Here is a 14,574-nt window from a genome sequence, read left to right as displayed (position 1 = left end):
TGCCAGGTGGCCTCGAGTTGGGTAGTAGAGATGGTTTCTCCCAACTCTACCTCTGCCTATTTCTTACATCATGCCATCATAACTCCTGAAAGAGTCACCTAAATCATCTTTTTAACAGAACCTAGAAATTTAAATGATACACAGTGAAAAACCTGAGAGTCATAGCAAACTTTAAATATAATCTTGTTTAATAAAAATCAAGACTGAGAAAAATATTTGGAAAAGATCTTAAGCAACTAATAGATTCCAATGAGTTGAGGTTCTTTTAAGTCAGAGCAGTGTTTCTTTCCTTTTCCTTTCTCTCTGTGTGTGTGTATGTGTGTGTGTGTGTGTGTGTGTGTGTGTGTGTGTGTGTGTGTGTTTGTGTGTGTTTAAGCCATGCTTCTTTTTGATAAACATAAAAACTTATGGTTTCTTTTAATGCTATTTAAAACTTGAAAAAATTTTAAACGTGAGCAAAAGCAAATCTAAGCAACGTTAAATTAAGAATATGCTTTTTCCAAGTACACATGCATTCCATCTGTAGGAAACTCTGAGCGGATGTTGTACTCCCTTCCTGAGAATAACTGAAATTGACCTACAAACAGCCTCCCATAGCCTCACAGTTTAGACCAGATTGGAGGTTGCTATAGCTATGTTGGCCATGATAATTTTGCTCATAGAAAAGGTTTCTTTGGTTTGATCTATGCAACTGAATCTGTCTTCAGAATTGAATGTTTGGTAACAGACAATGAAAGATTTATTACCTCTACCCATGAAGTACTCACTGAGAACATTGCAGCAGTGAAGTCAAAATGACCGGTCTGGATCACTGGGAAACTATGATCTGACCAATCCCCAAATAATTTCATGATGTCATTGGAAAGGGAAAGGGAAATGATAGTGGCTAAAGGAAGGGCAGCCTGGGAGGTGAGAGGGTGTGGGAGCAGCAGGAATACCTAGAGGAAAAAGACAAGGTAAATCAAAGCTTCAATTCTGGAAGGTCCAAGACACTTCATGTTTCTGAAGAGGTTGTCAAGATAGATAATGTTGGGAACAAAGAGAACAAGGGCAGGGATCCAGTTAACAGAACTGATGTTAAAAAAAAAAAAAAAGAAAGAAAAAAAAAGCAGATTTAATCTCAGGAATAAGGGAGAAGCATAGCTGAAAAACTCAAAGAAGAAAATGGTGGTAGTTAACAATGCATTTCTCCAAATGTTTCCATATCCATCCTTCATTTTTTCCTTCTAATATCGTGGAATAATATACTCCTTTTATTACAACCAACTCATCTCCTCAGGCCATGGATCCCACCCTTACTTTCTCCAAATAAAGCAGCCAACCTTTTATATTTTGAAACTCTCCGCTGGTTGACGCCTTACCTCTTTTATTTAGGGGTGGGTGTGGAAACTAAACTTGATTCTGTTTCATCCTCACTTTCTCATTCAGATACTCCTAAAGTATAGTCTACACTCACTGTTCCTACTTCTCCTCCCATTCATCCTTCAACCCAGTGCAAACCTATTGATTCCATTCTCATTAAAAACCAATGACATTCATGCTGCCAAGTCCACTGGTAGTTTTGCTTTGTATTAACCATGTCAAGTATTTCAGTATACTTTGAATTACCTGGAAGAGTGCCTGATAAATGACCGCCATATCCAAGTACAGGCTGACAGGATAAAATCCAAGCTCTCTAACATGCGTGGAAGGGCTTCCGTGATCTCAGTGACTCTTGCTTAACCTCTTCACACAGTCGGCTGTTTCTCACCTTGGTGCCCCTGCTCATGTTGTCTCCTCTGCCTGAAAGGCCCCCTCCCACCAGCCCTACTCCAGTTTTCACCTCACTAACTTCCATTCCCCCGTAAATACTCAGATCAGAAGCAATCTCCTCCAGGAGGCTTTTCCCGATATCCTCACCCCAATCTCAACCCTGGCTGCATGAGGTACCTCCTTTTGTTCTCCCATGATGTTAATTTTTAAGTTCTGTTGCTGCACTTACCACTTTGTCCTATATTAGGCTGTTTATCCACCTCACCAAAAAGGCTCTAAATTCCCTTAAAATAGGAACCATCTTAGACATCCGCATGACAAGAAGGAAGTAATCACCACTGCATTTGTCCTTCATGAGGAATCTTCTTCAGCCTGGGATGATATAGGTACAGAATATTTTGGAAACAAGAAATCCTGTGGCTTCCTATCCCTTTTTTTTTCTTTCCACGTTTCTGACTATAACAAGTCCTTGTGTTGCTATGGTAACCAACAGTCCCAGAACACAGGCTGCTGGCAGTTGGACTTTTAGTCACTGAAACTCGGGTTCTGAAGGATTTTGAATGTCCCCAGTTTATGGCTCGGGAGTTAGCAGCACCTCTTTTATGCAAGAAGCCACCAGAGCAGGGCAGAGAATGGCAGTCTGCAACGTATGCATTCGTGTGTGTCTCTGTGTGTGTGTACTCTCTTCCCCCTGTCCCCAACTTACTTACTTACTAGAGCATCATAGAAAAGGTTGGACAAAAAAATGCCATCAAGTGGTGAGAGAAGGGGCATCTAAATGGCTATAACCTTTCTGGAATGCAATTTGGTACCGACTATCAAGAGACTTTAATACATCTGTGGTCTTTGATCAATTAAACCCACATATAGAAATATAAAGGGAGATGAAGATTTATTGACAAGGGAGTTTATTGTAGATTTATTTATTAAAACAATTACCAGCACCTAATGATCATTAATAAGTGGTTAAAATGATAGAATAGCCATATATGTTTATTGCAGGTTATACCACAAAAAATAATGTGTTTCAACTGATGTGACATCCATATCCATATATGTATGTGAATGTTAGTATATGTATAAATTATACATGTATAAATATATGTACATATGAAAAAGATTATAAGGAAATCTGCCAAAATGTTTTCACGATGGTTTTCATTATCTCTGGACAAAATGGGATCATTGGCACATTTATTTTCATCTTTATACTTTTATATCTCAAATTGTATACAATGATTATTTTTCTTTTATAATACAAGTTCTTTCGTTGCAATAAGACCAATGATGTGAGGGTTGTTATACAAACAAAACAGGTTTTTAAAGGGAGGGGACTGCCTCTTTCTCCCTTCATTGGAGATTGCAAAATAGGATGAACTTTTTCAGAGTGGGATAGAACTAAATAGAGAAAGAAACGGATAATGTTATTGCTTAAGTACTATGACTCCCTTCTTTTCATCAATCCCATCTATTTTTTCCTTCTTTTGAAGATCCCTGAGATGAGAGAGACCTAAAATTTGAGTCTTCAACTCCATGGCAAACTCATTCTCCTGCAGCAACTGTGCTGACACTAAGGACTGCAGCTCCGAATCAAACCTGAGCCTCTCCGTGGGCTGTTATCCTTGTGAGGACATCCTCTCCTATGAGAACACACTCTCCTGTGACAACACGTCTTCTAAGGGTCCTTCGATCCATTTTGTCCCTCCTGTCCAAGGCATGTGGCGGACTGAAAATATAGGGAGGCTCCTGAGAAGACGAGACCAAATTCAGGATGACCTGGAGCAGTTTTGCAAACTAAGAATCCCCCTGGCCTGGGATGTTGATGTGGGCTCTAACGATTCTGATTTCACTGCTAACTGGGGTCTGCATGGAGATGACCAGTGGATAGACCAGTTCCCCAGAGAGGAGACACACATGACCCTCAGCAAACTGGATGGTCTTGTGCAAAAGCTTGAGAAATTTCTAGAAAATCAGAAAGATGACACAGATGATGAGTCTGTGTTCCCTGAATCTTTTCAAGAGGAAGATTTCCAGCTGTCCAGCAGCTCCTCTCCAGATATGGCTCAGGTCAGTCATCAAGAACGTGAGACTTGTCAAGAGTTGCCCAACTTTGACCCAGCAGAAAATGAAGATGTCATCCAGTTTCTACAGATTCCTCCATGGCTTCAGGAACGTGAACTTGCTGAGGTGAGCAAAGCAATGCCTCACAGGCAAGCAGGGGACAAACCTGGTGGAGGGGCCAGGATGAAACGCCTGGAGCATTGCTACCTGCTATGAAGGAGGGTCGGCCCTCTGGGTGTCTGACATGGCCGGAGGTAGGACAAGGATAACAGCAAGAAAAAGGGTTAGGGAGTTGAAGGGAAAATACCAAGGAGCATTGAAGTAGAGAAAGGGAAGGAAAAGCAAAGGCTAGCAATTATGACCCCCTCCCAAAAAGATATGTGTGTGTGTTTAAGTATCAAGTATTGAAACTTTGCATTTACAGTTGGCTTATTTTTGGTAAAAGGATTTGAGTACCAAAAATGGGTAAATATTGATCCCATGTTGTTCAGGTTACGCATATCTAACTCATCACCTATTTTCTTGGCAGACGATGGGCCGGGCAACCGGCAGCCAAAGGACAAGCATTACAGAAATCACAATCTCATCAGATCAGCCATTAGAGGACGACACTCATTCCAGTACACAAGCCCTCTCCTGTCTGAACTTCCGGTGGGTCTTCCGCTGGCTAAGGCAGCAAGTCCTTTCCTCATTTGGGGGAAGAGAGCACCCCAAGAAGACCACAGAGCACCCCCATCAGCTGACACAAAAGAAAAGACTCTCTCACAGAAGCAAAAGAATCCAACCTCAAGAATCCCCCGAATTAGGACACTCTGTATCGCCAAGTTTTTGAACTTTTTGATAGTCCCTGTTCTACGATGCCCGTGAGTTAATTTTTTCCCAATAATAAAACATGTTCTTGTTATCTACATCTTCCTCTTCCAGCTCACTGTCTTGACTGAGGCTGAAAGTATGTATGTTATCCAGAAGACTGAAATATATTCTCTGGGAATTTTAACACCTAACACAAAGGTGTTCTTTTTCTCTTCTCTCTGCCTTTCTTATTGTATTTTACCCTATTTCATCATTAACCCAAATCCCCATTTTCAGAAGGCAGCAGTACAACCCACCAGATTCCCAGCTTGGCAGTGTGGCTTTGGTTGAACTTCCGGGGCTCGAGCAAGTGGCAGCGGGTACTGAGTCACTCAGGAAGTATTTCAATGGCAGTGTTTCAAGAGATCAGACAGTGGTTCTGATGTTTGTAGGGGACCTGACTGGTTCTAGTCTGTGTTGTCTTGGCTATGGAATAAGTGGCCCACTTAGGAGGAATGAGAGGATTTGGGAATGCTACTTAACCACCCTAAGCTTACTTTTTCTTGTTCATGAGATAGGAAAGATAATACTACATACTCCCTATGGTTGTTATGAGAATTAATGGGATAATACAAGCACTTCATACATATTGTTATTGCTGTTGCTATTATTCTCCCCAGATGCCTTGACCCAAGGGACATCCAAGAGTGAGAGTTTAAGAGTCAATTATTTAAGAGATAAAGCCATGGAAACATATGACCATAAAGGGGTATTGGTGAGAACAGTCTTATGAAGTACACACTGAATACTAAAGTATAATCAATTTAACATGAGAAGGTTGATTTTAAAAGGTGGTTAGTTTAAGGTGAAAGACCTTAAGCCTCTGGATAAATTGGTATGGAATTAAGGTGTGTAACTTTGGCTGGGTATATGTGAGAGACAGTGAGATGATATTGCCCAAGGAAAGATAGTACAATGAGAGGGAAGAGATCAAAGAACAGGGCCTTCTCAGCTATCTATGCTCATGGTCACACCCTGAGTTTCTTCACTTAGGCTACCTCTCTGAGAACATCCTCCCATCCGACTAGCTCACTGGAACTCCCTCCCCCACCTTTGCTTGCTCTTCGACTTCCCCAAGACCGAGTCCCATTACTACCCCTGTTCCATGATGATCATTTACTTCCTTCCAAATCCAACCTACGCAGCTCCTTCCCAAACAGCAGCATATTGCATCTAGCAGCATTCACAGTGCCTTGCTCCCTTCTTCTCCCAGGTCGCCTTTTAATCTGTGCTCACCAAATCCCCCCGCACGATACTTTTCCTTCTCATGAGGGCCAACATATAAAATACGGTGATTACCCCCTCCACGCTCTGGAGGATCCCCTGCCATTGCCTTCTCAAGTCCCCACACCGCCTAGGTAACTCATTTCTCAAAGACTCTGCTCCAGGGTTACTGTGAGGTCAAGACTGATCCTTCCAGGAAAAGTTGACCATACTCTTCCTTAAACTGTCCCCCAGTCCCCATTCCGCCACGTCACACCATGACTTGTACTTTTGAGCTGTCTTCAGGTGACTATTTTACCTACATTAGACTCTGGCCTGAGGGCAATCACCAGGTCTTCTTTCCTTTTAACTGCAAGATTCTAACCTGAGTGGTCTCTCTGTCTCTACATACCGTTGCAGATGATTTTAATATATCCTTATTTCTCTGAAATTTTTCCTATATAATTTTTTTAAAGTTTAAATATAACAGCTTGGAGTTGCTATTATTTAAGTCAGAATGGGGTGAGAGGGGAGACAGGAAGAAGAGAAAATGGCAGTCTGTGAAAGGTCAAGTGAAGTGGTGACCTACAAAAGAAACCTAAGATCAGAGGAATTTAACTACTAATTTGAAATTTTAGTTTAACAAGTGTACACGGAGCCTTAGCGTTGCCTTAGACTAGACACTAAGATATGCCTAAAAGAAAGATGACATCTCTTACTATCATGTTACTTGTAACCAGAGTTTTGTTATTTTAATTCTTCCTCTTGTAATTAAGTCCAGTACTAAGAAAAACTCAACACAAATGAACTATTTCAAAAGATTGCTCACACGAAATACGAAGTCCTGTTCATCAGTAAGATTTCTGACATAGTTATGTTTATTTTTCAATGTTGTATAAACCTGCTTGACAGGTATGAACCTACTGCTAAGATTCAAGCAATGTACTTTACAAGCCCAAGAATCAGAATTGTAAATATGCTTTGGAGTTGTCATGCTATATCTCAGAAAGCAAGTCAAAATGTTTAAAAGAAGGGAATATTTCAGTTCTTCATCATTCATTATGGTGTTAAAATATGCTGTGAAGCTATTAGCATCATGCCAACTATGACCAGGTTCTCTTCTTTGCGTCACATACATGGGACTGGGGCTGCTAGAGGTCCACTGCACATCAAAAGGACTGAGAATAAACTGCTGGTAGGGGTCGGGGTCACGGAAGGACATTAGCTCTGTTGTAACCTCAAGCCTCCTGTTGAATTATTGCACTTCCTAGGCAAATGTTAATCTAACCAATAAGTTTGAGGATCCACTGTCTCAAGACTCAAAATCGTTCAAGTGAATTGCTCAACCTTGAAACCCATAAAGCTTAGCTGCTTGAATTAGCAAGGTTTTGCCTTAAATATTCATATTCTAGAATCTATAACAACACCGTAATATAAGCCAGAAATACAGTGTGAGAACTTACCAAGTAAATGAGGGAGTATTCAGCTCTCTCCGAACGCAGGATAGGCTAATGTAAATTTTATAGGCCACCCCATGCGAAGCTAATTTCTTACTCACAGGGATCCCAATGAGAGAAAAAAAGTGTGCTAACATAACATACCATACCAGCAAAACAGAAGCAAATCATTTTTCCAGACTTAAAGGATATAATGTGAAAAGTCATGGCTCCAGAGGATGCACAGGTCCAGGTCTACCTATCATAAAAACACTGCCCCAAATCCTCTTACAAAACAATGGGGAAAAAATTAAGCAAATTAGAAATGTATTCACAGAGAGTGCCTGATAAGGTCCTTACTCCAATATTTAAGAACAGTTTTGTTTAGGTAGGATGAGTAGTTAAATGCTTCAAAAATAAACATCTTTTCATTATGAATTGCAAGTGGGAGAACTTATATTGCATGAAGGGTACTCTAATTTCAAGATAGATGGGTGGGTTTTCTATTACACTGTCTGAAGTTGACCTTTTCCTGCTACCCCCTAATACCCTAACAAAGAGAACAACACTGCTTTCAAAAGTGAAATAAGATCCTCATCAGATAACATGGAGTCACTGAGGGAGCCAGTCAAGAGCAGGGTAGATATAAAAGCCTTAAAATAAATTCCCAAAGGGACTATAAGCTGAGATCAAGAAATGCCCCAACTAAACAATTTCTGTTTACTATCCCACTTTTCAAAAGCATTCCATGGTTTTGATGCCCATTCGATTTCAATCTAATATTCCCTTATAAAGAACTTCTGAGGCATTTTCAAATGGAAGGGCAAACATCAAATATTTTTTCAGATTGTGGCTGTTGAATGAAAACTCATCTCATTATTATTGAATTCTTTTAGTGCAGAAGGAAATAAGCATGGCAATTTGTTTTTCTTTATCTGCATCAACAAAGTTTTATTATTTTAAGTGTAAATCTCCAAACCTCTCTAGGAACTTTCCTGTACACCCACTCACGAAGTTAAAAAAAAAAAAATTGTTAAATATTAACATGTGTTTGTTTGGATAGTTGTTTTCGAGTTTCACTTTCACCAACTCCTCTGCCATCTGTCTTTGGGACCTAGATTTTTTCCCTCAAACAGGGATGAGAGTGAAGAGGAGAATTTTTCTCCAGTAAAGTGACTTCAAAAATTCAATGAGCATGATATTGTGACCACCAACATAATAACTGATTCATATAAAGATCAAAAATAAATGCTAAAACCATTGGGTGAATGACTGATTGTTGGAGAACAAGACATGCATATGGTCTCCAAGAATTACCCTAGGGATTACTTATCAGTTATCAAGGAGATTAGGTACCTTTACATTATAAAGGTCCAGTGAACACCAACTTAATTGAGTGATTAAATTTAGCCTAACCAACAATATATCATGTACCTTCTTAAGAGAAGCGGTGTATGCTTGCTATCAATGTCTAAACCTGAATCTAATCATTAGGAAGCCAGTCATGTGAACCCCGACTGAAAGGCGTACTTCCAGACAACTGTCTTAGACTTTTCAAACATGTTAATGTCATGAAATACCAAGTAAGAAAAAACAAAAAAGGCAGGGAGATAAGAAAGTTTCTAAATGAGACTAAAGAGACAAGACAACAATGGCTATTGATGACACTTGACTGAATCCTTGATCAAATCTACGAAACTATAATAAAAGATTTTTCAACAGTTGAATATGAGCTGTACATGAGATACTTTCAAATGATCCAGGAAAAAAATATAGAGAAAAATGAGAAAGCAAAGATGAAAAAAATATTAAGAAAAACTCCAGCAGGCAGGAAATCCAGATCTCTACTATTAAAGTATATTTGCTATACTTGTGTAATAGAAATATCTTAAAGATGTACATCTGTAAAGCATGAAAATTTTTACTCTAAACAAAACTCTGGTATTAATTTAATTCCTCAAGTGATATAAGCTGCTGCCAGTTCTTTAATTTGCAGTCATTCATTCATCTTGGCACTTGCCTTTGGATTCATCACCCGCTGCAAGGACTTTTCAGTCTGATGGGTTAATAAATATTCATCCCGCAAGTCCCTCTGACTGTAAAAGGACAACCTGGTCCAGCTGATAGCAGACTAGCATCTAGGCATTTTCCAAAAACATTTCAATCTTTAAAAGTTTAGCTCTTATTGAAATTTAAAAGAATAATTTTTGCCTAGTGAAGAGCTAGATTCTCTGCCCTCAAATTATCAACAAGTTTCAAAGCCCAGGTAGCTTATATTTACCTTCAGAACAACTTCTTGGTCAGTTTCTCTGTTTCTCACAAATCAGCAACAGCTTGCCACTTACAATACTAAGTTGTTTTGACATTTCCTTTTACTTCGAGGAATATGCTGGATTATTCTACGTCTATCAACCTAAGAAGCATCATAAGCATAAAGTCTTGATGCACTCAACATACTGAAGGACTTTTGAGAGCAAAAGAGGGTGATACCAGTCTTTATTAACCCTTTTTGGTATATACCTCTTATATGATTAAAGCTATAGAGTTTTCTTCAACAAATGCACACATTCATATATACTAAACATTTTGCAAACAATTCAGAAAGTTCAGAGTCTCCCCCAAATGCTCTCTTCAATGCTAGGTTCGAAACCCAGGTCCTAAAGACAACTTCCTGGCTTCAAATCCAAAGTCCACCACTGATTTCCTGTGAATCCTGGGGAAGTTACTTAACCTCTCTGGGCTTTTCATTGACATTCATAAAATTTATACTAATAATACTAACCTCAAAGTGCTGTGGTGAGGATTTAGTGAAAGTGCTTGGCACACAGCTTACAAATTTTAGCTGCTGCTAGTTGCTATCATGCACTTCCTTTGTTTTAAAAATCTGCCATGGCTCCTAATGATTACAGTATCAAGTCCAAGCAAACTGCCGTTAAATCTCTATAATAGGATCCTGATGTACTTTTCCAGTCTTATTTTACAATGCTCCCCTCTCGACCCTCACTCTCCTTGCAGTACTTCTCCCCTGCTGTTGCTCCCTGTACATTCCTGCCTCAGTGCCTTTGCTCATACTGTTTCCTCTCCGTGGAACTAACTGCCCTAACCATGTTACTCCTTCAGTTTGTCCTACTACCTACCTATCCCCAAATGACTCTTCAAGGCTCAGATCAGATTCAAGCTCTGATATAGAACTGAGCAGGCTGGAAATAATTTGCTTTCTGTTATGCTACCATAATACTACCATTAGTAAGCACACATTTTATCCTGTTTTATAGAAATGAGCTCCCACGTCTTTCTCTCCTACGAAACAAAAGCCCCTTGTGTTATGCTTATCTTTTATGCTCCAAAGCCCTTGGCCCAGTTTTTTATACGCAGAAGCTCTATGATAAATATTTGATAAAATAAATGGTTAATCTGCAGGAAATAATTAAAATAGATAATATCAGAAAAGGAGCATCATTTCCTCCCATATAAAATTTAACTAGCTTCTATTTTAATTAAGCCTAGTCCCTGGATGTTTATATTGGAGGCCAGGGGGAGTGGCACAGTATAGAGTGGAAAAGCTCAGTTTTGTACGACAGAGCTAATTAACAAAAGAACGGCCACATCTTTCTACTTGTCTGTACTCAGAGACTGATATTCTACTCTTTTTTTTTTTTTTTAATTTAAAAAGATTTTTTAAAGGCTTCACATTTCTAAACCATTCAGGTAATGTTTAGATTCATTCACTGATTCGAAAACACTTACTGAACATTAACATGTTAGAGACTGTGGACAAAGATAAGAATAATAGACCCTTCCCTGGACGAGCTCATACTTGTGGGGGAGACGGGCATCTCACTGGACATAGCACAGAGGCTATAATTTGGGCTAGAGCTGAAAGGAAGCCCTGGGAAAACGAGCAGAAAACACTGGCAGAGGGCACAACTTATGCAAAGGCAGAAGCCCTAAAAGACTGTGATGAGCCTTGCAGAGAAAATGCATGTGTTAGGTAAGCTTGTTCGGGTATTGGTCATAGTGCTGTGATCATGAGTTCAATGTTAATGAATCAACAATATTAAATGAAGTACCTTTAAAAAGAAACAAGTTTGTGTATTGATCACTTGAGAAAATGTTGTGACAGAGGTTCACAGGAACCTAAGCCTATACCTCTCTGAGGAGCAACGGTTCAATATTCACTAATTCAGTATTCAACGAGACTTTATAGAATGTATCCACTATAAACAACAAGAATCAACTGTATTATATCAGGTAAAGAGTGCAATGAACTAGCCATGACACACTGATTTTTTTCACTCTACCTTTCGAAGATTTGGAAAAGCCACAAAGTGGGGAAACAGAAATCACTTTCTAGATCCTGCAATACTTCAGTGGGACTAGTCACTATTTTCTGTCCATCTAGAATCACAATTTCACAAAGAAGTGCTTGCTGCTCTGCTGGTTAACAAAGGAAGGAAAGAGGTCAACAGGCCATGGGGTGTTATGGTTCAATGTAAATGGGTGTCTTGGGGTGTTGCTGCTGTCTCCTGGGAGAGGTCTTATGCTGAAGTTCTGCTATTCCTTGAGGGCCACTTATTTCCTGCTTGATACTTGGTTTTAACTACTGCCTCATTAACACAGGAAGCCTAATTTGGGTGCAAGGCCTCTGAAAGGTGTATTATGTGCCTCAAGCAAGACCAATTTAGATCCCGAAGTCAAAAAGCCAACTTTTCTGAGCAATAATCCACGCTTTAATTTCTAATGAGACAATTTTAATCTCACCAAATTATCCAAAACTTTTGAGAATGCCTCAGGAAACATGCTTCCCTTTGTAAAAGCTAACCTCCTCAAGCAGGAAACACTTTTAGACATCAGTGTATTGGGAGCAGCTTCCCTGTTCCAGGAATTCCACACATTGGAACCAAAAGCATTAATAGAGAGTTCCATCCTGCGTCTTCTCGACTCCCTCCCAAGGTTGAGATTGTGTTTATTTGTTCAACAAAACAGTCATCCAATTACAGACCCATTGAAGAGCTTCCAAGCAAGATGAGAGGCCATGGCAAGGAGAAGGAACGACTAATCAGAAATCAAGGGCAAGAAAAGCTGGATGCAAAATAAATATAGTACAAAACGCCCAGAATAGCCCAGAAAGACAGCTGATGACCTTTTCTTCTAAAATCTCTTAATATCACAGTATCAAATGGCCTATGTATCTAAAGCCAAACACATAATTACTACCATGAAGGTACAGGAATAAATTAAAAACAAACACACGAACAAGAAAAGCTGATGATACGATGACAACTTGAGTTCTCAAATACAAACTAAAACACAGAAGACATACAATTATTGTACTATACTTAAGAGTCAGTCATTGGCAAAGGATTACACCTCATTTCAAGATAATAGTCATAGGAAACTGTCACGGCTATTTCAAGCTCTGAAAGCCACCATAATTTCTAAAGAGATAGCATTTATTATTATTATTATTTTGCCTAAAGACTGACTTCTGCTACAATGGCTGTAAATTGCCACACCCCTCTTGGCTGTAAGTCTCCTCTTGGCTGAATCAGCTCTATGCTGTGATTTGACAAGGAGAGGACAGTATTATGATATGCAAGGAACACAACACACCCTGGGGACCCAACCTCATTTCTTAGATTATGATGCACAAAGCCTTGAGCTACTGCTAAATAATGGATTTAAAAACTATTGAAATCCCTTTGCCCATTTCTTCACTCCTGAAGCAATGGAGAACCTTAGTAATTGAAATTGTTTCCAGAACCCTGGTTTCCCAGAAACATCATAATATTAAACCACAGATCCACAAAGTGAGATTCCTTTGAACCCTCTTTCTCCTCCTCAAAAAACTGCTGAGACTACACAATTAAGTACTATCAGAGATGCTAAAGCCTCCTAATTAAATGTATAAATGCATGGCAGCATAAGAGAAAAACACACCACCTGTCCAGTTATAGTGCTGGACATACACACACACACACACACCAGATTTGGTTATTTATTTGCTACATGTGTAAACATTTCCTTTCTCTCTGTCTACAGTCACACGCTTGCATATCTGTATTAAGGAGAAAAAAAAACAAAATCAAAGCCACTAACTGCCAATTTCCTAAGAGGTGAGGAGAAAACAAAGCAACTGAGACTAAAACTGCTATGAGTTTGGCAAGGTGAGCAAGTAGCTTCAGCAGTCCTCGAACTCCATCCAAACCTTCATACACAAAAGAAGCATCTTCTTGAAGAAATGGCTCTAAAAGCCTAATGACATCTTCATTCCATTGTAAAAGTGATCCTAAATATTTGGTAGGAGAGGGAGGGATTACTAGCGAGAAAAAAATGGAAAAGAAAATCTTGTGTATGTTTCCTGATGAAAAGAAATTTGTTTATGTATTGTCTCAAGTTATAATGAACCAATGAAGCATAAGACAAACCACCTATGTGACACATGATTCCTTTGGTCCACAAAAAGATAGTCAAGAATAGAGCATTCCAACCCATAGAATAATTAAAGTGATAAAAGCTGCAAGAAGGATTTTGAGAAAAGGGCATAAAGGGACAGAGCTATGGTGGACACTTTTCTTTGGGGATGACAGTATCTCAGCAGCTATGAACTGCCAGTTTAGAAACCACTACATGACCAGGTGGAGTGATACGTAGGCACGCGTTGAGTAATGACCTACACAATCGCATGGCCTTCCTTGGCCTAATGAAGAGAAAACAGCAATGAAGCCGCAACTCAGCCTTGTGCCTGCGTCCTCTCAGCCTCAGAAGTGGTATGACCAGACAGCTTTTGCCGCCATTATGTGATTTCAAGAACCATGAGCACATTGGAGAAATTAGGGCATTGCTTGTACTCTGAGACAAATAACAGCTCTTTTATTTGCCAGCTGCCATAACATCTAAATGACTAAAACTACAAATATTCCAAAGTTTTTAGTTTACTTTCTTTCCTATATGTCTTTCTGCATCAGCTTCATGTAGATACCCCTGGGTTTAAGAGGATAGAGGTCAGAATTTGAAAAAAAGTAATTAATAAGTAATAACACTATTTAGCATTTACTCTTATTTTATTACTATTTAAACCAATATTTAATTTCAATGCAGATTTTAAAATACTGGTTTGTAATAAATACTTCATCATTTCTGGAATGATAAAACAAACTCGAATTTTATTTGGGATACTCTTAACTATGTGAGAACTGAGAATTTAAGTAGAGACATGATATAAGGCCAAATACAGCTTTCATAATCCAATTATGCCATATATTTATAT

At 39.1% G+C, this 14,574-nt stretch overlaps 2 protein-coding genes across 17 annotated transcripts in view; one reads left to right on the top strand and one right to left on the bottom strand.

Moving 5' to 3' along the window:
• The window catches only part of PPFIBP1 (PPFIA binding protein 1), a 154,918-nt gene that overhangs the window by 82,048 nt on the left and 58,296 nt on the right, over positions 1–14,574 (bottom strand). The gene's annotated exons all lie outside the window — the stretch shown is intronic.
• Positions 1,986–14,416, top strand: CUNH12orf71 (chromosome unknown C12orf71 homolog). Its single transcript, XM_011363172.2, has 2 exons — positions 1,986–3,819; positions 4,343–14,416. Exons 1-2 carry the CDS (start codon positions 3,286–3,288, stop codon positions 4,643–4,645), a joined length of 837 nt encoding a protein of 278 aa, XP_011361474.1. The 5' UTR covers positions 1,986–3,285; the 3' UTR covers positions 4,646–14,416.

This window comes from Pteropus vampyrus, unplaced genomic scaffold (genome assembly GCF_000151845.1).
Source record: "Pteropus vampyrus isolate Shadow unplaced genomic scaffold, Pvam_2.0 Scaffold82, whole genome shotgun sequence".
Lineage (NCBI taxonomy): Eukaryota > Metazoa > Chordata > Mammalia > Chiroptera > Pteropodidae > Pteropus > Pteropus vampyrus.
This window is presented reverse-complemented; position numbering and strand designations above follow the sequence as displayed.